At 38.6% G+C, this 24,160-nt stretch overlaps 1 protein-coding gene and 1 non-coding gene across 8 annotated transcripts in view; one reads left to right on the forward strand and one right to left on the reverse strand.

Annotated features, from left to right (window-relative positions):
- The window catches only part of ARID4B (AT-rich interaction domain 4B), a 156,671-nt gene that overhangs the window by 44,558 nt on the left and 87,953 nt on the right, over window positions 1–24,160 (forward strand). For all 7 annotated transcript variants that reach the window (XR_005787325.1, XM_040465020.1, XM_040465024.1 and 4 more), the window contains exon 3: window positions 22,340–22,450. Coding sequence is in view for 6 of the 7 variants with exons in the window: in XM_040465020.1 (XP_040320954.1) it covers window positions 22,340–22,450 (111 nt within the window). In the remaining variant the exon portion in view is untranslated. The remainder of the gene's footprint in view (window positions 1–22,339; window positions 22,451–24,160) is intronic.
- LOC121023264 (U6 spliceosomal RNA) lies at window positions 22,939–23,048 on the reverse strand. The gene has a single exon (XR_005787329.1). It is a non-coding gene; the product is annotated as a U6 spliceosomal RNA (small nuclear RNA).

The following is a 24,160-nucleotide window of genomic DNA, read 5'->3' on the forward strand; positions in this document are numbered from 1 at the left end:
ACACACACACACACACACACACACACACACACACACACACACACACACAGAATCTGTGGTAGGCTCCAGGCTCCCAGCTGTCAGCACAGAGCCCAGTGCGGGGCCTGAACCCACAAACCGTTGAAATTGTGACTGGAGTCAAAGTCCGATGCTTAACTGACTGAGCCACCCAGACGCCCCAAGTGTCTGACTGCTGAGTTTGGCTCGGCTGATGATCTGACTGGTTCAGCCCCGTGTAGGGCTCTGTGCTGAGGGTGTGGAGCCGCCTTGGGATTTTCTCTCTCCCTCTCTCTCTGCCCCTCCCCCGTTCTCTCACTCTCTCTCTGTCTCAAAATAAATACACTTAAAAAAAAAAAAAAGAAAAATAGTATTGGTAAGAAATCTCATAGTGCTTTTAAGTAAATACTAAAATACTAGTGTTTAATATTAATACCTTTATAATGAAAACAGATTTGATTTAAATAGTTTCTGATTATTATAAAAATTATTAAAAATTCATAGAAAATATGGAAAATCTAGAAGAGCAGACGGGATGAAAATCAGCCACAATTTAGACATTGCAGAGATTACTAATGTTAACATTAAAAGTTTTTTTAATGTTTATTTTTGAGAGAGAAAGAGCAAGCAAGCTAGCAGGGGAGAGGCAGAGAGAAGGAGACACAGAATCTGAAGCAGGCTCCTCAGCACAGAGCCTGATGCAGAGCTCAAACTCACCAACCATGATATAATGACCTGAGCCGAAGTTGGCCGCTTAACTGACTGAGCCACCCAGGCGCCCCACCACTGTTAACATTTTAATATATCCTTCCAGGTCTTTATGTGTCTGTATATGTGTGTGTGTTTTAACAGAATTATTAATAATACCTTTTCTTCTTTTTAATATTTGTTAACATTGGCTCCTGAATGTGTAGATCAGTTTAATTGGTATATGTTATAGATAGTTTTAAAGGATGATCGGTTGTTGTTACCTACTAGGCAGCATGCAGTAACACTGAGGAGATATTTGGATGTATGCCCTTTTCCTACCTCTAATTAGTTGTGTCCGTAGAATCACTTAAAGTTCTGCCTCTGTTTGCTTATTATGCCAGTGAGTAATCATACTTCTCCTATTTACCTACAGAATTTGTTTTTATAGAAATGAATGTGCTTTGCAAGATGTTGTATCAGTTTTATTGTTTTATTATAATGTTAAATAATATCTAAGGCAGTAAATACTTCCATTTCTGGTTAAATATGATTAGCGTGGGGGCGCCTGGGTGGCTCAGTCGGTTAAGCGGCCGACTTCAGCTCAGGTCACGATCTCGCAGTCCGTGAGTTCGAGCCCCGCGTCGGGCTCTGGGCTGGTGGCTCAGAGCCTGGAGCCTGCTTCCGATTCTGTGTCTCCCTCTCTCTCTGCCCCTCCCCCGTTCATGCTCTGTCTCTGTCTCAAAAATAAATAAAACGTTAAAAAAAAAAATTAAAAAAAAATCTGATTAGCATGCATCAAAGTATTCTTGTTCTTTCCTTTTCTTGCATTTTAATTAGGTTACCTTTATGAAAAGCCTTTATGAAAAAATATATTTATTGTATACATATATAAAATCTCTGGAGATTCTGTCTTTTTTTTTTTTAACGTTTATTTATTTATTTATTTATTTATTTTTTTGGGACAGAGAGAGGCAGAGCATGAACGGGGGAGGGGCAGAGAGAGAGAGGGAGACACAGAATCAGAAACAGGCTCCAGGCTCTGAGCCATCCGCCCAGAGCCCGACGCGGGGCTCGAACTCACGGACCGCGAGATCGTGACCTGGCTGAAGTCGGACGCTTAACCGACTGCGCCACCCAGGCGCCCCTGAAGATTCTGTCTTTAATTGCAAGGTTGTCAGAGACCTACAGAAACATGTTTATAGCTTCCAGGTTAATTATTCCTATGAATATAGTAGTTTGCACTCATTGTCCACAGTACCTTGGCTTACCTACTGTGCTTCCAAAATCTGACACACCCATGAAACTAATTTTTGCATGAACTGTATTTATATACTGTTATCCCAAAGTGTACCAAACAGAGGGTTGCCTTTAGCTGATTGTATCCTATGAAGTAATCTGGAGCAGAATGTTACCTTGTGTGAGTTAGAGGCAGCAGTGAGGGCTAAAAGTAACATCTTGGGTTTCGTGGACCAAGTGAAAACTGAGGCTCTTGAGGATATAAGTAAGCCAAGTCTGTCATAAACTGTTTTCACAGGGTATCACGATGTTAAGCGCAGAGCAAGTAAGTATTGGGTTAACTAGGACCCACTGGAGACCATTGTTAGGCATCATTATGTTTACATAGTGATTGTGTTCTTGATGATTTTAGTAATTCCCTTCAGATAAACCACTAAATTCTAGTATTTAAATGTTTGTCTTTATTTCATACTAGGTCTTCCTTCTCCTAAATCATGGTATATGTCCCTAGGCCTGTATTTTACCCCAAATAGGAATGTTTAAGGACCATTTTGTGACTAAAAACGATTTCATTATTAATAATGTTGGTATCTAATATGATTAGTAATATATTTGTTTCTTTTCATTACATATCTCTAACGTTTCTAGCATCTCTCCTTGGTCTTTTCAATGGTAGAAATGAACCCGACTGCCTTAGAATTGCTCACCACTGTTAACTAAATTAAATTAATAAAATAAGTAAATTAAATAAATTACTAACTCTCTCTCACCTTGGGGCATGCTATATAAAATTGCCCTGTTAAGAACCAGTCTGATGGCAAGTCATTACTGTGCAGTCTGTCCAGTCTGTGACTTTATTTTGAGCTCACATTTGAAACCACTTTGTTTTATTTTGTTTTGTTTAATTTTTTAAAATTTATTTTGAGAGAGAGAGAGAGAGAGAGTCAGAGAGAGAGCAAGTGGGGTAGGGGTAGAGAGAGAGAGAGGATCCCAAGCAGGTTCTGCACTGTCAGTGTGGAGCTGGATGCATGGCATGAACTCACGGACCACAAGATCATGACCTGGGCTGAAGTCGGACGCTCAACCAACTGAGCCACCCAGGTGCCCCTGAAACCACTTTTTGGTTTTTTTTTTTTAACATCTTAAAATGTAAACTATTGGAAGTGACTCAGAACTGTTTGTAACTGAGTTTGAACTATGCGAGATCATGACTGTTGTCTTTTTTAGATGCTTTCTCAATATCTTTTTTTTTTTTTTAACATTTATTTATTTTTGAGAGACAGAGAGCACAAGTGGGGGAGGGGCAGAGAGTGAATGAGATGAAACACAGACTCTGAAGCAGGTTCCAGGCTCTCAGCTGTCAGCACAGAGCCTGACGCGGGGCTCGAACTCACAAACTGCGAGATCATGACCTGAGCCAAAGTCAGACGCTTAACCGACTGAGCCACCCAGGCACCCCTCCCATTTTGCCAAATCCTATTTGCCAAATAGCCTGATTTTAGTGGTCCTCCCTTATTTGGGCCTGCCCAGCATGTGTTTTCCCTTCATTTGGTAACAGCATGCCCTTGGTGGACTGTCATTGTAGGTGCCCTGTTCTTGACTGGCTGAGGACTGAGCATGTGATTCAAATTAGGCTTATTGGGTATGTTTAAAAAAGTAAGAAAATGTCTGGGTGACCCAGTCGGTTAAGTGTCTGATTCTTGATTTTGGCTCAAGTCATGATCTCGTGGTTCGTGGGATTGAGCCCCATGTCATGTTCTGTGCTGCAATTGTGGAGCCTGCTTGGGATTCTCTCTCTCCCTCTCTCTCAGCCCCTCCCCTACTTGCTCTCTCGTTCTCTCTCAAAATAAATAAATAAACGCTTAAAAAATTTTTTTTAAGGTAAGAAAATGGAGGGGCACCTGGGTGACTTGGTGAGCGTCCAACTCTTTTTTTTTTTTAATTTTTTTAACGTTTTTATTATTTTTGAGAGAAAGCATATGTGCGAGGGGTGGGGGCAGAGAGGGAGGGAGACACCACCTGAAATAGGCCCCAGGTTCTGAGCTGTCAGCACAGAGCCCGATGTGGGGCTCGAAACCAGGACAGTGAGATCATGACCTGAGCTGAAGTCAGATGCTTAACAGACTGAGCCACCCAGGCACCCCAAGTCTCCAACTCTTGATTTCACTTCAGATCATGGTCTCATGGCTTGTGGGTTCATGCTGTCAGCCCAGAGCCTGCTTAGGATTCTCTCTCTCTCTCTCTCTCTCTCTCTCTCTCCCTCCCTCTCTCTCTGCTCCTCCCCCACTTGCATGCTCTGTCTCTCTCTAAAAGTAAATAAATTTTAAACAAAGAAAATGAAAATAACATAATATTAAGATGTTTTATTAATGCATCAAGTAATAACATAAACATGTCTGATTCTGTGGTATTGTCAGTGAGTGCTTTTAACTGTTATATGACTGTCAAAGAGCTCATAGTAGAAGTAAGAGAATGTGTTGAGAGTTCAGGTTTGGTAATTCATGGAGAGAACTCACAGTACTTAGTGGATAGTCATACTTAGGCTGTAATTTGTTACAAGAAAAGGATACATAATGAGCAGAAGGAAAAGATGCTTGGGGTGAAGTCTGGAGGAAATCAGATGCAAGCTTCCAGAATCTTCTTCCAGTTAGAGTCACACAGGAAGCACTTAATTCTCCTAGCAATGAATTGTGACAATATATCTGAAATGTTGCCAACAAGAAACCTTCTTAGAGACTGAGCATCCAGGATTTTTATGGTGGCCAGAACCATAGGCACCCATGCTTGGCACATACCCAGATGCCCAGGTCTGAGAATGAAAACAGGTGTTTAGCATAAACTATATTGTTTGTACACACAGTTTAGGTACAGTGAGCCATTTATCAGTTAATTGTGGGAACCCTGCTGATGCCCATAAGTTCCCCGATGCCATCTAAGGGCCAGGCTTGCGAGCAGGCCAACAATAGCAGTTAACGCCTGTTGTATTAACTCTTGTGCAGAGAAGTATTAGTTTTCATTTTTCTTAGGTTTTACTTTTTATGTTAATGGTTTTATCTCAGGTTCTGATTTCTTTGCTAGAATCTTAAGCCCCATTTATATGCTATTTTAAATGAGTTTGCTTTTATTGCTTTATTTTATTCTGTGTATATGTTAAATATTATTTTCGTTATCACCACCCTGACATTTTCCAAGTCTTTGATGGTAGCCGTGATTCCCAAAGGCTTTTGCTTTGGCTATTCCCATCATAATATCTCATATTACATGGGTCAGGAAATCAAATAGAAATGAGTTGTTGAGTATATCTGTTACAAGTTTTACAAATTCTCGTGAGGACCTAGAGAAATAACCTCAAGGTTTTCAAACTGTGGATGTGTCAGAGTGCCCTGGAAGGCTTGTTTTACACTGTTTGCTGATTCCCTTCCTCAGAGCTTCCAATTTTGTATGTCCAGAGTGGAGCCTGAGAATTTGCATTTCTAGCAAGTTCCCAGGTGATGCTGATGGAGTTGGTCCTGGGAGTGCACTTGGAGAACTTTTCTAATTTGTAATATACTTACATAACTCATGGAAACCAGATGATGTTATCTGCCAGATAGACATCTTACAGGCAAACCGAACACAATGAAGATGCTGAAAGTGAACGGGCAGTTGAAGGCACCACTTTCAACCCTCGTGTGTTCTGCAGCTGCCACTTGTTACTCAGGACGTATGTGTTCACGGGATCCCTGACTTGTAGATCAGCATAAATATGTATTTAAAAAGCCAACATTCTGATATGTTTTTAACATAAATAAATCAAAGATTCTGTATTTTTTGTGTGTTCACTGAATTGCGTTCATGCTACCTGCAGTTTCTCATCCCACCTGGGTAATCAGCCCAGTAGATTATCTCTTCAGCATTTTCTAGGGAAAATCTGTTAGCAAGGGAAATGATAGTATTTCAGGGCTTTATTGGCTTTTCTTCCCAGCTGGGCATGCTCATGAAAGGGGAGCTCACTGAAAAATTTTCATGACCTCAGTTGGGTCAGAGAATCCCAAGGAGGCAGAGTTTAATGGGTGGCAACACGGGCGTGGTCATCACAATAGATGGCAATATAGATTTGATGATGAAATTATGAAAATGTTCTGATCTACATGGGATCTTAGGTTGATAAGCAACCTACTCACCCATTTTGGTTGGTATAAATTTTTAAAAGTCCAGGTCTGGTGATGAACAGTCTGATGTGAGCCATCCTATTAGAATGCCTTAAGGATTGTCTATTTAGTTCTCAGAGCCTATTGAAAGAAGGCAAGATCAAGTACCCTGGAAGGCCTGTATTAGATCCCTGTATATAATGTGGCCCTTTTTTCCTGCTTTCACTAATACTGTCTTGTGCTCATTTACTTAAATAACTGTGTAGTTGGCAACAGTAAATACTCAGTTCTTAAAATGTTAACTGTTTGATACAATGAAACTATTTGATACTGCCTCTCATGTAAGAGTAATTTCTGGTGATCCAGAGGACAACCGGTGTGGCCAAGCAGCACGACTAGGTGCATGTGCAGAGCCAGCAGATAGTTTTGACCTAAGTATGTTTCTCTACACCTATCCTGAAATTGTTTCTCTTGGTCCTCAGTGAAGAGACATCCTCGGCAACTAACATAATCCCCCTTGAGTGTGATGTAGTATGGTGGGAATGGCCAAGTAAAAACCATTTGGTGCCACCATTAAAAACTTGAAAGATGCCAAGATGGTGATCAGGGGAAAAAACAAAACCCAAACCCCAAAACAAAACAACAAAAAGAAAAAAAAAAACCTAAAATATGGCACACAAGAAAATAAGGCGTTAAAAAGTCTCACATTATTGTCTTTATTATCACCGTTTATAAACTTCTGTTGTAGACTGATAGCCGTGGATGAGATGTATCAGAAAGTTCTTTCCGGTATTTTAGTGATAGTATTACTAAAAATTGAGACTCCATAGGAGGCGAGGACCATGTACTGTAAGTGATTTCATTCTTCAAAATTAATGTTTTTCTAGAGCCAGTTCCAAAGTATCTAACTTTGTATTATAATATATGTGCTATGGTTAACAGAATTCAGATAAGTTATTCAAGAAGTATTTATTTTAGTGAGAAAAGAACAGTTAGATTAATAGACGAGGCATTTATTTTTTTTTGTAGAAGGTTGAAATCTTATTTTCAGTGTAAACTTTCAAAATTGTGAATCAGATTATTTTTGAGTTTCCTGCGATTTTAGTTTGAGGGTTTTGGCAATGCTCCCCTTCCAATCCAATCATACTAGCTGGAATATACAACATTGAATGTGTCCAATTAGTCTTCTCCATGTCATAGGACTATATTGTGACAATTTAACTTAAAATTTTAAACTGGAATTGGTTTAATATTTGTATAGATGTGACCTAAGTCCTAAGTAACCCAGGACATTAATTATGGATGCTCAATAAATGTTTATAGAATTTTAGTTACATTTTACATTATTTCTAACTTTGGTAAGTTTCTGATGGGTTTTAATTAAGATTGTTTTGATTATAGGTAATAGAAACCATCTCAGATTCTCAAAATCAGAAAAGAGGATTTATTTTAAGGATACGTAGTACCCAAGAACAGAAAGTTCAGTGAGATTTTAGGAGGGATTTAACTTTGGGGCTGGAGAGCTAGCAGGAACTAGCTATATTCTTAGTCACTCAGAGGACACGTAGTCTCTTATGTGTCCCTTTTTTCTCTGTACATCTGTTTTGTTCTTCTCCTTTATTTCTTACTCTCTTTGCAGTTTGACCAGTTTTCTCTGCTTCTCTCTCTACACATGCTGGGAAATGGCTACAGGCTATATTATTTTGCTGTACCAACAAACGGATTAGCATTTCAGCTTTAAATTCCTAGGAGAGAAAACCTGGTCTGCCCAGTTTAGATCAGGTGTCTGGCTACCAGTCTAATCAACTTGTTGACAAAGTAAGATGCCAGAACATCTCTTTGTTAGGAGAAATAATCTAATAGTTGATGCTTGTCATGTTACCAGCTTAGTCTTTATGAAACCGTATGGCCTTTTTTATCATAAAATTTTGGTTATCTGATGTTATAAACTTTTAGATTTATCAGCACGCAACGTAATTTTCTATGTCTCTACTTGACATATGACAAAATTTTCTAATTTTCTATGTCTCCACTTGTCAAATACGAAGTTCTAGGCTGAGAGAAGTCAAATAATCAGCGTCAAAGGTCACATACCTAGCAAGTCACAGACCTGGAGTTTGGACCAGGTACTGCTGATTCCAGAGCTCATGCTTTTGACCTTTCGCTATAAGGTGCTTCTCAGTATAAGGTGTTTTTGAAATATAAATGATTTTTACCTTAAGGGAAATCTCATTTAGCTGGCCTTAACTAATGTCTAACCTCTTTGGTTCAGTAAATGTTTCCTGAATTCCTTCTGTATGTAGGTGCAGTTTAGGACCATGGCATCTAGAGATGAGTAAGAGGCTATTTTCTGCCTTAAGTTGTGCAATCTAGGAGAGACGACAGATACACATCATTAAAATACAGTGTGACATGGGGGTGCCTGGCTGGCTCAGTTGGTAGAGCATGAAACTCTTGATCTTGGGGTCGTGAGTTTAAGCCCCATTGGGCTTGGGTGTGAAACCTACTTAAAATAAAAATTAAGAAAAAAAGTAGTGTGAAACATTCACCTTTATAGAATGTTTCTATCTGTTTGGGACAAGCAAAGCTAGTATATAGTATAATAATAAGTATTGCAGCATTGGTTACTAAAGGAGTTAATACAATTAAGTGCTCAGAAATTAGAATGAATTCTAGGGCTTAGAATGTGTATTACATATTCTGTGAGTCAATTTTTTTGGTCACTAGACAGGTAACGGGTAGGTTTTCAAGCGATCAGAATTAGTTTCCTTTTGATGGCTTTTTTCAAGGTTATGTTCTTGAGAATGTAAATCAAGATAAAACTTGGTTGGTGGACCAGACAGCCATCAAGTGAGAAAAAAATAGTTATACCCCTGTTAGTGGTATAAAGGTCAAATGCAGGTTGCCCAGGACCTAGAGCTCAGTGAGAGGCCCAGTTATCTGAAAGAAATCTACTTAGGTGGAGCTTAAGGGACCCAGAAAAGTTAGCAGCGCAAAGCTGGGCCTTGTTCATGGGCAGTGGGGTAGGAGCAGGGTCTGAGCAGATTGTAGAATAGGACTGCACCGTTAAGATGTCTGAGGTGTTGGTCTCTGGTTTCCCACCTGTTTAAAAGAAAAGGAGAGTGGGGCACCTGGGTGGCTCAGTCGGTTAAGCATCCAACTTTGGTTCAGGTCATGATCTCGTGGTTCGTGAGTTCTACCCTGTGTCGGGCTCTGTGCTGACAGCTCAGAGCCTGGAGCCTGCTTCGGATTCTTTGTCTCCCTCTTTCTCTGCCCCTCCCCTGCTCACGCTCTTTCTCACTCTCAAAAATAAATAAATACATATATAAAAAATTTTAAAAGAAAAGGAGAAAATCAGTGTTAGATTGAACCATAAAAAATTGCCAGTATTTGACCTTTTTTGATCTATAAAACAGCAGTTGCATATGGTTTAATGTTTGCTGAGTACTTATCCAGGACTTGTCAGTCTCCCAGAGACTCTAAATATACTACTTAATTTAAAACTTGCAAGCACCCTACTAGAGAAATCTCCACAATCTACAGAGAGGAAACCAAAGATTAAAATGGTGGAGGTGACATAGTCAAAGACAGAAAGTTACTTAGTAAGTGAATAGCAATCTCTCTGGCTCAAAACCCCTAGAATTTTGAAATTTGCCAACGTCTTAATCCGTACATTGTGTGGTACAACCACTATGAAATCAGACAACAAAGTGGGGATGGCTTTCATCAGGAGAGCTAGTGAACTGAGTCCCAAACCCCAACTCCACAGGATTTGCTTCCTCCTTGTGCTCTCTGCTTCCGGTCTCTACCATTTATCTCCTTATCGTCCTTTATTTCATCCATCTCTTTCCATTCCTTCCCTACTTCTGTTTCCCTCTTTCTGCAGTCACGAAGAAATGTTACATAAAGGTTGGTTTAGCACAGGTAAGACTATGTAGTGATTATCAGCAGAATCACATTTAAGATATGGAAGAACATTCAAGCTTTATTAAGTGAAAAATAAAAACACACAATGGGGTGCCTGGGTGGCTCAGTTGGTTAAGCATCAGACCCTTGATTTTGGCTCCAGTCATGATCTCACAGTTCAGGAGATTGATCCCCGTGTCAGGCTCTGCACTGACAGTGCAGAGTCTGCTTGGGATTCTCTCTCTCCCTCTCTCTCTACCCCTCCCTCGCTCTGTCTCTCTCTCTCAAAATAAGTAAACTTAAAAAAAAAAAATTAGAGTGAAGTAAGAGTAGTTGATCAAACTATCTGTCATCTGTCTCTCTGGTTATTTTGCTAGGGGAAAATATCTGGAATGGTATTCTGATAGTCATCTCTGAGAAGACACACTCCTGCTAATCTGATTTTTCCCCTTAGTTTTCTACTACTATTATTTTTATTAGTAATAAAACAAAAATGTAATATTGTTGTTTTCAGGTCATCTACAAAAACGTGGTTAATGAGGACTTTCAAGGATTTTTATTATTTTTGGTAATCAAGCAAACTCTTAGAAAATACTCTGTAGATGCCTCCTAGTGACTTATCTTGTGATGTTTCAAAATATTCTACTTACTGCCTTTTAATTCATGCCAAAGTAGATATTAGTAACATGCCCAGATAGACATAAACTGTAACCATGCCAGTTACGGTTTCTTTTTGTAATTCTGATTTTTGAACTGGCTGCATCACTAGGCTCTTCTAGTTTCCAGATCACTAAAGTTTAAATATTATAAATAAGCATGGTATGTTGTGAAAGTGACATTATTCTAAAGCACGTTCACTTATGTTTGAATATTTTGATCTCACTAGCAAGATAACAAATTAAGATTAAACCTCTTCTGATGGCAAAGTAGTCTACCTTTGTATTATTTGAGGAAAGTGCCTGTGCTTTTTTGACTCATAGAATAATGCCTTAAATATACAGTAGGCACTTAATAAATGTCCTTCCTACTTTCCTGTCTTACCTCTTTGTTGATGATGAATAGTCTAGTCAGAATGTCTATTTTGAGCTTTTAAAATTTCCAGGAATATGCAGATACCCTTCTGTCAATATTTGTGAATATTCACATATCTCTCTGGTTAGTATATGTGGGTCTAAAATTTACTTACAAGTAATTTGTGGTTCCATCCTCTAAAGTAACTTAATTTTTAAGAAGATATTAGGAAATATAGGTGGCATCCAGAGAAGATTTTTGTGTTTGGGGGTAAAGGTTGATTATTATTATTATCTAAAAAAATTTTTTTAATGTTTATTTATTTTTGAGAGACAGAGAGACAGAGTGCAAGCGGGGGAGAGGGAAAGAGAGAGGGAGACACAGGATTTGAAGCAGGCTCCAGGCCTAGAGCTGTCAGCGCAGAGCCCAACACAGGGTTCGAACCCACGAACTGTGAGATCATGACCTGAGCTGAAGTTGGATGCTCAACCAACTCAGCCACCCAGGCACCCCAGAGATTGATTATTTTTTTTTAATATCCAAGAACTTTTACAATCCAGTAAAAAAAAAAAAAAAACCTCAGATGGATAAAGAACACAACTGAGCAATTCATAGAAGAAATATACAAATGCCCAATGAATATATATATTACCTTAAAAATAATTTATTTTAAAAGAATTTTGAATTTATAGTACAAATAATTCTTATAATCTGTGTATATGTATACATATGTATGTACCTGTTATCATTATCTTCAAACTTTTTGAGAGCAAGCTGCAGATGCGACGTCCTATCACCCCTAAATGCTCCAGTGTGTAATTCCCAACAAAAAGGCCACTCTTGTACCCATCCTGCATTCAGCCCTAAAGATCAGGAAGTCAGCATTGGTATAATACTGCCATCCTATCCACAGATCCCTTTTAAATTTTACCAACTCTCCTAAGAATATCTCTTTCCTTTCTGGACCAGGCTTTATCCAGAAATTCATGTTGCATTTGACTGTCGTATCTCTTCAGACCACTTCAATCTACAACTGTTTCCTGGTTTTCCCTACATTTCATATTCTTTAACGTTTTAAGGAATACAGGAATAGGAATTCCGTAGGATAACTTCTTCAACCTGGGTCTAATTTTTCGCATTGTCAAATGAGAATGCCCCACAGAAAGTTGCACTTTTGTTTTCAGTGTATTTTGTCATTCCACCACTGATAATTGAGTAATAGTCCAAAATTATATCAATATGCCTTTCATCAGGCCTCCACTCATCAGCTTAGCACCTATAAACAACACTATGAACCCGTCATCTTTATGATGGCTGCGAAAAGATGATTCTTTATTTCCACCATTCCTACTACATTTATTAACATTTTACTATATAAGGAAGAGCTTTTTCTCTTTTCTGAATTTACTTATTTATTCACCATTCATTCACTTGTCAGTGTGGACTCATCGATGCTAGTCTTAATGAGTGGGTTGTAATTTTTTATTAAGTTTTTCAAATGCAGTATGATTTACTTATAGTGGAATATGCGCATCTTAAGTCGGTCAATTTTGACATACACATATATACCTAACAGGGATAACCAATATTTATTTTGATGCTCAGTTTCCCTCATTTGGCCAGCAGAATCTCCTTCAGCTGGCTCCTATGTCCCTCTGAAATGTCTCCCATCATTCATTGAACACTTCCTTACTTTCTGGCACAAGATGTTTCAGATTCTTCTTGTACTCTCTCTACCCAACTTTGAAGTGAGCCATTTCTCCAAAGATCCCTGGTGGTTTCTTTTTTTCTTTTTTTAAGTTTATTTATTTTGAGAGAGAGAGACACACAGAGAGACAGAAGGAACAAGTTGGGGAGGGGCAGAGAGAGAGGAAGAGAGAGAATCCCAAGGAAGCTCCTCACTGTCAGCACAGAGCTCGAAGTGGAGCTTGAACTCACGAACCATTAGATCAGGACCTGAACTGAAATCAAGAGTTGGACACTTAACCTACTGAGCCACCCAGGCACCCTCCCTGGTTTCTTTTAATGTAGGATGGGATTTGGAAGTCAAGAGACAGGCCATTTTCGTGTGTTTTGTTACTGGGCTGTCAGGTGCCCTTGTGCCTTCTTGGTGGACAGTTAGGAAAATATATGGACATATATATGCACACACACACAAATACATATATACAAATATATATGCATATACATCCATAACTACACATGTATACATATACATATATGTATATACATATACATCTGTAACTACTTCTTCGTTTTCCTATGTGTGTATATCATGCAACCATGAGTTCAGGTTTCTAATTACAAGGCCAGTGCCTTAGACGTATTTAGTTTATGTTATTTTAGACAGAGAGAGTGAGCGGGGGAGAGAGAGAGAGAGAAAGAGAGAATCTTATGCAGGCTCCATGCTCAGCCTGGTGTGGGATCATGACATGAGCTGAAACGAAGAGTCAGATACTCAACCTACTGAGCCACCCAGGTGCCCCTACCTTAGACTTCTTTATAGCTCCTTACTCCTTCCTTCCCTTACAATTTCTTTAGCAGTGAGAAACATGGCCCCACTATCCTCAGTATATCCTCATTTCATCACTCAGCTTACTTATTTGGTGAGTGTAACAAATTTAATTCTGCTGCTCATTTCCTCAGTCTCTGCTCGGCTCCCACCATGTCCTTAGCCACTGGGTCAGCCTGTGCTTCCATGGGGCTTCCTCAGCTGCCTCCTCATTACCGTGAATACTCAGCATCTGTCCCCTCTCTGCCTCCCCACCCCTTACCCGTCACCAGCACATGTCCTTAGTACCACATGAAAAGGGAAAGAAGAAATGGTCCCAGAGAAGATTTTAGATTATACAGTTCTCTTTATTTCTTCAGTGTACTTTTTTGCTTGTATGTCTTAAAAAATTGTGCATTTTAATTTTTAAATGACATACCCTTTGGTATATGGGTAAATATTTTTCATTCATTCATCTGCTGGAATTATCTCCACTATTGTTCTAATGCCTCTTTGAGATTATCATATACAAAAGGTCGTTTTCCTAGATTTCTTGTTACACTGTGTGTTTAAGTACATTTATTTACTCAGGGTTTTAGCATCAAATTTAATACTCTTGTTCTGCTTCTCCTGGCTGCATCAGCACTGCCAAACCGGTTCGAATACTTAGCCCTTCTAAAGAAACTACCTCAATAAAATGTCGTCAGGCATGTTTTGCTTTTTTAAAAATAGATCTTGAATAACTGAATATTATTAGCCGTTTGGAGAATTGATTCAACTATTGTCTTTCTAAAGCTTACTTCAAATATTTGGTGTACTGCAGCCCAAGGCACATTAGAAATTACTGTTGATTCCTTTGGGCACTTGTATGTTTCACTGGTGTTTTGGCTTCTTAAAGGATTATTAGCCACCAATAGCTAATTTAAAAATCGCTTACGCTTTTTAGTGTTCCCTTGGAATTCAATGGTTTTTAGGTGCCAGTTAGGACATTTGGTAGATTGACTAGAAAAATAATTGTTTAAGCAAGGCTGAATAACTGTGAGGTAGCTGTTGCCTTGACAACAAGAGAACTGTTCTGTTTGCTAAACAAAGGGATGGTAATTTAGTAGTTTAATTTCCTTTTGGGCATGGAGGTGCCACATAATAACATTTTAGTTTAGCCTCTGAGAAGGTCCATATTATTGACCAAAATCAGAGAAGCAGAGCAAAAAAAAAAAAAGGTAAGAGTTTTTTTTCTGGTTTTACAACATGTATACCTAACAGCGGCAGTGTTGGCGCATGGAATCTTAGTTAACCTCCTGACATAATTCTTTGTATATTTCTGGACTAAGGTATGGTAGCCCTGGAGTAGGCATATAGTCTCGGTTGTCTTTCCACCATACTAAAGGGGTGAGATGTACTTCTTAGTGGAACATCCCCACAGACACTTTAACCTCTTGTTGCTACTGCAGGCAAGAGGAATACTTTATTTCTGAATTGAATAAGGGGGATAATATTTAAATTTATTTATTTATTTTTGAGAAAGAGAGACTGTGCTCGTGTGGAAGGGGGCAGAGGAAATCTTAAGCAGGCACCACTCCCAGTGCAGAACCCTTCTCAGGGCTCGATCTCAGGACCGGGAGATCATGACCTGAGATGAAATCAAGAGTTGGCTGCTTACCCAACAGCTACCCAAGCGCCTCAGGGGGATGATATTTAAATTCTTTCTCCCCTCCCTCATCCATATATATACACAGTTAAACTGTCATCTTTTCTATTTGTGTGGGATCTCTTTTGTATAGGACTTAAAAAAACTTTTTTTTAAAGCCCGGTTTTCCCCCAAATTATTAATACTAACAGTCTGTTCTAAGCACTTTACATGTAGCATTTCAGTTCTTCTCCCTGTGAGATAGTCACTCTTATATCCTGAGGTACAGAGGTTCTAGCCCAAGGTCACCTCCCTACTAAGTGATAGGTTTGAACGTAAGCATCTAACTCAAGAGTCTATGCTCTTGGGGCACTTGGATGGCTCATTTGGTTGAGCGTCCAACTCTTAATCTCAGCTTAGGTCTTGATCTCATGGTTATGAGTTCAAGATCCTCGTTGGGCTCCATGCTGGACGTGGAACCTACTTAAAAAAAACCAAACACCTATGCTCTTAATTACTATATTGTACTGAGTCTCATTAATATAGTCATTCTAAATACATTAGAGGGTACAGAAAAGTATTAATAGAAAAGATAAAAGTAACCCATAATCACAACTGACTGTTGTTCTGATGAAATGATGTAATATCTGGGGTTTCTTTCAAAATAATCATTGTTTGGAAGGAATAGGTAGGAGTATAGATGAGACAAAATTGCACTGATAATTGTGGGAGCCAGAGTATGAGCATATGGGGGATTTATTATAGTTCCATATTCTTTTGTGTATGTTTGAAATGTACCTTAATATATGTTTTACTTATTTTTTTTTAACGTTTTTATTTATTTTTGGGACAGAGAGAGACAGAGCATGAACGGGGGAGGGGCAGAGAGAGAGGGAGACACAGAATCGGAAACAGGCTCCAGGCTCTGAGCCATCAGCCCAGAGCCTGACGCGGGGCTCGAACTCACAGACCGTGAGATCGTGACCTGGCTGAAGTCGGACGCTTAACCGACTGCGCCACCCAGGCGCCCCTACTTATTTTTTAATGTTTATTTATTTTGGGAGAGAGCAAGTGCAAGCAAGCAGGGGAGGAACAGAGAGAGAGGGAGAGAGAGAATCCCAAGCAGGATCCACACTGCCAGCACAGAGTCAGAGGTGGGGCTCGATCCTATGAACTGTGAGATCATGACCTGAGCCAAAATCAAGAGTCAGTCACTCAACCGACTGAGCCACCCAGGCACCCCTCCTTTTGTTAGTATACATTTTAAAAAGCAAAGAATGAGGGTGCCTGGGTGGCTCAGTCAGTTGAGCCACCGACTCTTGATTTCAGCTCAGGTCATGATCCCAGGGTTGTGGGATTGAACCCTGCCTGGGTCAGTGCGGAGCCTGCTGGGGATTCTCTCTCTCTCCCTCTGTCCCTTCCCTGCTTATGTACTCACTTTCTCTCTCTCAAAAGAAAAAAATTAAAAAGCAAAGAATACATGCGAATTGTAACAATTTTAAAAAATAGGAACGCTTATTCTGAATGGCAGATTTTCATATGCATACTCCTCCATTCCATTCCCTTTAAAAAAAATTTTTTTTTTAATGTATACTTATTTTTGAGAGAGAGAGAGAGAAGAACACTAGCAGGGCAGGGGGTGGGGGAGGGCAGAGAGAAAGAGACAATCTGAAGCAGGCTCCAGGCTCTGAGCTGTTAGCACAGAGCCCAGCGCAGAGCTTGAACTCACGAGCGGTGAGATCATGACCTGAGCCAAAGGTGGACGCTTAACCGACTGAGCCATCCAGGAGCCGCCCCTCTGTTCTCTTTAATTCCTTTTAACAGCTATTCCTGTCTTTATTATGTATGTTTTTTCTATATGTACAACATATAAATATCTTTGATTATTTTTGTATTTCTAGAAATAGAGTAATATTTTAAAGACATATACATATTGCCAGATATCCTGTGGTATTTTCTCATTAGATTTCATACTGAAAAATAATATATTCTGAGAGTATTGACCTTAGTTGGAAAGGTGAGGAAAATGGTGTAACTTTTCCATTTGCACGGACTTATGATGAGCAATCATTAAAAATGAGGTTTTCTTCTTGCATTTTAAAAAGAAAAAAAGGAGGAGTGCCAAATCTGAACTTACATTGGTTTAATGACTTGTTTGTCCACCTTGAGTGTTTCATAATAGTAATAGTAATTGTTAATAGCTAAATACTTGAGGCATCATAATTGAGTGCTTTCTAATATTGACCGTGTTTTCCTGATGTAGAACCTGAAGCTTAGAGAGATATGGTAGTCTACAAAAATTCATCGTTAGTGTATGGAATTGACCTGGGGTTAGGACCATATCTTTCTGCTTTGAAAGCCTGTGCTATTAGTCTGCTTTATATGCACACAAAGCTGAACATGTAGGTAGATTATGGATTTCATTTGTTTTTCTCATGAGAAATTCTCATTCATATTTGGGTTAGCATAGTTTCAGTTCTAGATGATTATGTGTCTTAAAAGTATCCCATTCTGATTATCTCTGTAACCCCAATGCTTTGAGATAGACTTGTTAGACAAAGGTATTCAAAATTCAAATTCTTATATTCATCTAATGATGAGAATTTAAGAACAGAAAAGTAACTTACCTAAGATGATGCAAAACAAAGTAATAGAGGCAGAGGTAAGCTCAGAACATAGATCTTTGCTTTTCATCTGCAGCCTTTAACACAATTAACACTGTTCTAACAATGTATTTCAATTTAGCAGTTGTTTATTATACTTTGGTTTCCCTTTTCAAGTATTTTTCCTCTCTTCTCTCTTTTTTAATGTTTTTGAGAGAGAGAGAAAGACAATGAGCAGAGGAGGGGCAGAGAGAGAGGGAGACACAGAATCCAAAGCAGGCTCCAGGCTCTGAGCTGTCAGCACAGAGCCTGACGCGGGGCTCGAACTCACGGACCGTGAGATCATGGCCTGAGCCGAAGTCGGATGCTCAACCGACTGAGCCACCCATGCACCCCTCAAGTATTTTTCTAATACACATTTTCTTTATATGTTTTGCTAATTCATTTTCATGTATTCTAGCTTGAAGGAAGGGAACTGTTAGCCTTCAAAATAATAATTTGCTCCCCACAATATTTGAGGTAATTATTACTGTTTTCTGTCTGCATGGATTTTTATGTTGGTAAGAATGTGAGATGTGGGAATGCAAACTGGTGTAGCCACTCTGGAAAACAGTATGGAGGTTCCTCAAAAAACTAAAAATAGAACGACCCTATGACCCAGCAATTGCACTACTAGGCATTCATCCATGGGATACAGGTGTGCTGTTTCTAAGGGGCACATGCACCCCCATGTTTCTAGCAGCACTATCAACAATAGCCAAAGTATGGAAAGAGCCCCAATGTCCATCGATGGATGAATGGATAAAGATGTGATGTGTATGTATATATACAATGGAGTATTACTTGGCAATCAAAAAGAATGAAATCTTGCCATTTGCAACTACATGGATGGAACTGGAGGGTATTATGCTAAGTGAAATTAGTCAGAGAAAGACAAAAATCATATGACTTCACTCATATGAGGACTTTAAGAGACAAAACAGATGAACATAAGGGAAGGGAAATGAAAATAATATAAACACAGGGAGGGGGACAAAACAGAAGAGACTCCTCATACATATGGAGAACAAACTAAGGGTTACTGGAGGGGTTGTGGGAGGGGGGATGGGCTAAATGGGTAAGGAGCATTAAGGAATCTACTCCTGAAATCATTGTTTCACTATATGCTAACTAATTTGGATGTAAATTAAAAAAGAAAAGAAAAGAATGTGAGATGGTCTTGGTTTTGGGGGGAAATCTCAAATTTAAGTTGAATAAATATGCTCAGTAAACATCTTTATAGCTTGCTATCATTGGGAGTGTTGCTAGGGTTTGATATGAATATTAACGAAAAGAAAATGTAAATGGTTTGTATACTAGTAGTCTAAATATATTACTATTCTATTCCCCTTTTTGTTCACAGTCTCTATCATAAAAATATCTAAAAAGCTTATCACATATTAAATATTTGTTTCTGAGTAGGCACAAATGTGCAACTTTGAGTTGATTTCTTATTTTTTTTCTACATTTCCCAATTTCTCGTTCTTCATAAGTTTTCATTTATTTTTAACCATTCTGTTTGTCTGTGAAAATAAATTTCCTAACTAATAAGGCAGGATGTGTTAATGAGAGAGGTTTACAGGTTGTAGAGAGTAATGAGCCTGTGGTAGTGAAGACAGGCTCACCATTTCCTTTTCTAGCAATTACATACAATATCAGTTGAACCACAAAGTGAATTGATGTCTTTCTGAAATTTACTTAAAATTTCTGGGTGAAGTGCTGTGAGTCTGTTTCATATACTTGATATCTAAAAAAGCCAATAGCTTGTCTGGAATTTAACCAAGGTTTTGACAATGGAAAATGGTATTTTCAGAGGGCTAAGACAGATAAACTAGAAAAATGCATTTATTAACTTTAGGTTCAAGAGCAGTACAGAATTATCAAGTTGTAGTCAATGATAACAACAAATTTAAAATGTAGAATTTCAGGAATTATCATCTTTCTGTAAGAGTATATACCCATAACATAAATGAATTGAAATATGGGCATTTTCCTAGGTAGTTTTTTTTTCTTTTTTCTTTTTTTTTCTTTTTGCCTTTTTTAAACAGTTTTTATTTATTTATTTATTTTGCGAGAGACAGAGTGAGAAGGGAAGGGGCAGGGGGAAAGAATCGCAAGCAGGCTCCACACTGTCAGTGCACAGCCCGAGGCAGGGCTGGAACTCACCAGTCGTGAGATCATGCATGACCTGAGCTGAAACCAGGAGTCAGAAGTGTAACTGACTGAGCCACCCAGGGGCCCCATTTTACCTTTCTTTTTTTTTTTTTTTTTTTACCTTTTTTTTTTTTTTTTTTTTCCCAAGTAATCTCTATGCCCAACATGGGATTTGAACTCACTACCCCAGGACCAAGAGTTGCATGCTTTACCAACTGAGCCAGCCAGGTGCCCCTCATGTAGATTTTAAAAACAACATACTTAGGGGCTCCTGGGTGGCTCGATTGGTTGGGCGTCTGACTTTGTCTCAGGTCATGATCTTGTGGTTCCTGGGCTCAAGCCCCCACATCAGGCTTTCTGCTGTCAGTAGAGAGCCTGCTTTTGATCCTCTGTCCCCCTGTCTCTGCACCTTCCCCACATGTGCTCTTTTTGTCTTAAAAATACATAGACATAAAAAACCCCATATACTTGATATTGCTTTGTGTTCTTTTAAAAAATATTTTTGTGAAATAAATAGAATGTGAAACAAATGGCCATTGAGGAGGTCACCCTGATATTTTTTAGTTGTAGCACTTTTGTCTTGGTTTATGATACTTCTCACCTTTTAGGAAAAGTTACTACAGTTATTTGATTACATCACTTTTGGTATAGCATTACAATAAATATCTTAAAAAAATTTTTTTATGTTTATTTTCGAGAGAGAGAAACAGAATGTGAGTCAGGGAGGGACAGAGAGAGGAGGAAGACACAGTATCTGAAGCAGGCTCCAGGCACGGAGCCTGACATGGGGCTCAAATCAGGAATGGCAAGATCATGACCTGGGCTGAAGTCAGGCGCTTAACCGACTGAGCCACCCAGGTGCCCCTGGAATAAATATCTTTTTTTTTTTTTTTTTTATCACTCTCATGTGTATTAGCCACAACTATTGGAATGAGTTTAAGACCCAAGTGAAATTTATGTTTTCATCATTCACTGCTGTATTAATAGCATTTTCTATCTTATGTTCTATGGAATTTCTGCAGAATGTTAATAGATGTTAATAGAAAAAAAAAAGTTTCCTTGGACAAACAGATGAGGAAATGATGAGGCAGAGTAGGGATTTATTCAATAAACTGATTTTCCCAAATTCTCTCCTCCTTCTCTTGTTGGTGGAGTATCTCAGGATATTAGTACTTCTTGTAAAACACTTTGGGAAAGGTTACTCACATAATCTTTCTTTGATTGTGAAATTGATTAATATAAGCAAAACTTCTTAGATTTCTAGATTTTACACAGAAATGTACCTGATTGTAAAAAGTCAGAGCAGCTAGATTAGGACTATTAAAAACTAAATCACACACACAGAATAAAACTAAATCCTAAGTGAAGAAATTAAAAATTTTAATATAGATGGGTAAATAAACAGTGAACCCATGCCAGAGTATTTAAGAATTCCCAGATTAGAAATCTTCATATAGTTTTTTCTCCAGTAGTTTGAATACATGTAATTCCTCCCACTCCCTTTGTGTTACGTTATTCTGCCTTAGAATTGTCTAGATAGGGTTATGACAAAGCTATTCTGAATTTGGGTAGCTACTAAGATACAGTCTAAATATTAAAAGAAATTTTCTTAGACTTTAAACTTTTAAGGATCTGCCTTCTCTTTAGGTGGTCATATAGTATGTGAATATTTGAATGAATGAGTAGATGGAAGGGTGGATGGAATGATAAACTTGTGATAAAGCTGATTCATATCATGGACTATATGCATTTTATATAGAGCAAAAAATGCATTTTTATTTTATATGATAAATATGTTGATTAAAAAAAATATCTTTAATGTTTATTCATTTTTGAGAGACAGGGAGAGACAGAGCGTGAGTCGGGGAGGGGCAGAGAGAGAGGGAGACACAGAATCCGAAGCAGACTCCAGGCTCCGAGCTGTCAGCACAGAGCCCGACATGGGGCTCAAACTCATGAACTGCGAGATCCTGACCTGAGCTGAAGTTGGATGCTTAACCTGCTGAGCCACCCAGGCACCCCATATGACATACATTTAAATGGGTTTTAAAAATTTTTTTTAATTACATTTATTTATTTTTGATAGAGACAGAGTACAAGTGGGGGAGGGGCAGAGAGAGAAGGAGACACAGAATCTGAAGCAGGCTCCAGGCTCTGAACTGTCAGTACAGAGCCCGACGTGGGGCTCGAACCCACGAACCGCTAAATCATGACCTGAGCTGAAGTTGGACACTCAACTGACTGAGCCACCCAGGCACCCCTAAATGGGTTTTTGATACATAGATTTTACTTATTTTTAAGTTAAAGTATTTTACAAACGGTTCTTACTAACACATTATTGCATTCAGTTATTACAACTCTTGTAGCTGTAACAAGATTAGATCTGCCATTCGGAGGTCTAATTGTACCAGAGAATTAGAGTTTCAATCTAATTATATTTGTTTGCATTTTTTAGGCCCTTGATGAGCCTCCCTATTTGACAGTGGGCACTGATGTGAGTGCTAAATACAGAGGAGCCTTTTGTGAAGCCAAGATCAAGACAGCAAAAAGACTTGTCAAAGTCAAGGTACAGTATATGTAGATTTTATAAATTATACGGTCAGTATTTGATATTTAAACTTTTATTTGGTGAGTGTACTTAAGACTTTATTTCCCTGCAAGGTGACTTTAGTTTCTATGTAATGGTTGTCACATACCCGAAAACAAAGCATTATTTGGTATTTTATTTTTATTTATTTTTATTTTTTATTTTTTTAAAGTTCTTTTTGACCAATTAGGACTTTTTATTTGGGATGCTAAGTTACTTGGAAAAGCACTGTTGTCCAGTGGTAAACCTTAGGTTGTATTGCACAGGTAAATGCTGTAACTGCCCAAATATATATGCAGTTCCTAAAGTTTTAATGTTTTGGTATAAGGTCATCACTTAACATTCTGATTACTTATAGTGTTATAACCAACAGAACCAACCAACAGAAATAACCAAATTTCGTTGTCAGTTGCATCATAATGAACTCTCATCAGATCTTTAACAATGTCTATTTCTGAGATTTTGTCAAAAATGTGGAAGCTTCATGAATTTGCGCATGTCATCCTTGCGCAGGGGGGCCATGCTAATCTTCTCTGCATCGTTCCAGTTTTAGTACGTGTGCTGCCGAAGCGAGCACGCATTATTTGGCGTTTTAAAGTATTCTAATTGGAATGAAGTTAAGTTATTACAAATTGGTATTTTGAATGCTATTTTGCTATGGACTTGGTACTGTTTGTGTTGTTAACCTTTTAGAGCTGGAAAGGACCTTAGAAGTCATGCAGTTTAATTCTTAATTTTAGACCTCCCCTTCCCATTTTAACCATCAAATTGAAATGTGATTTATAATTGATGAGATTTTAGATAACAGTAAAATAAGGTAGATCTAGTTGATTTCCTTATCCTCTATCTTTCTTAAGTACTTGTGTTTTCCTCAGATAATGCAGAATGTAATTGTTTACATTTTGGTAAATTATCGGTGTTGAAAAATATAGCACAGGTAAAATATTTGAAGGTAGATGTTTATTCATTTGTCAGTTATTTACTGAGTGGTAACCTGTTAGGTGGGAAGGAGGGTGGGGCTATGAGGGTGACCTGATCTTTGTCCTCAAGGGATTTATGTAGTCCAGATTAGCAGATACTCTGTAAAACACTGGTTTGAATATCACCAGTTATTAAACAGGCCATAGAGGTGTTGTATGTCTGGTGGAGAGTTTAGATTCTCTTCCGGAGTTTTTCCCTTGCTTATATATACTTAGGTTTTTATGCATGGATGTGTGGAAAACAGCTTCCTGGATCACTTACACCCCTAGTTAAGATCCATTGTGATAAGACCTTTAAATTAACTGTAAACCCATAGGAATCTAGTCTTGGCCCTGCCACTGCCTTCAGTTTTCACGTGCATGGTGCGTGTGAGCTCTTTTGTGATTTGATTTTTGTGGGTACTCTTACAGTGTTCATATAGTGGCATTTCCTGTTCTGGTTTCACACACCGGTGTTACCTGAGCACTCATTTTTTTTTTTTTTTTTTGCCACTGCTATCTCAGAAATGAAGAGGAAGCCTTTTATCTGGTTCCTCACTCTTCTAGACAGGGCTCCTACCAGCACAGGTAACACCTTAGTGTGAATTAGACAAAAGTCCTCCATCCTGGTGGATAGTCTCCTTAGCAGAGCATGGCCTACAGGTAAGACTTTTATATTAGTTAGAAAAAGGTGTTTCTTTTGGACAGGAGCAGTTATACTCTAGGACCC

This window comes from Herpailurus yagouaroundi, unplaced genomic scaffold (assembly GCF_014898765.1).
Source record: "Herpailurus yagouaroundi ecotype Mexico unplaced genomic scaffold, PumYag 530, whole genome shotgun sequence".
NCBI classification, from domain to species: Eukaryota; Metazoa; Chordata; class Mammalia; order Carnivora; family Felidae; genus Herpailurus; species Herpailurus yagouaroundi.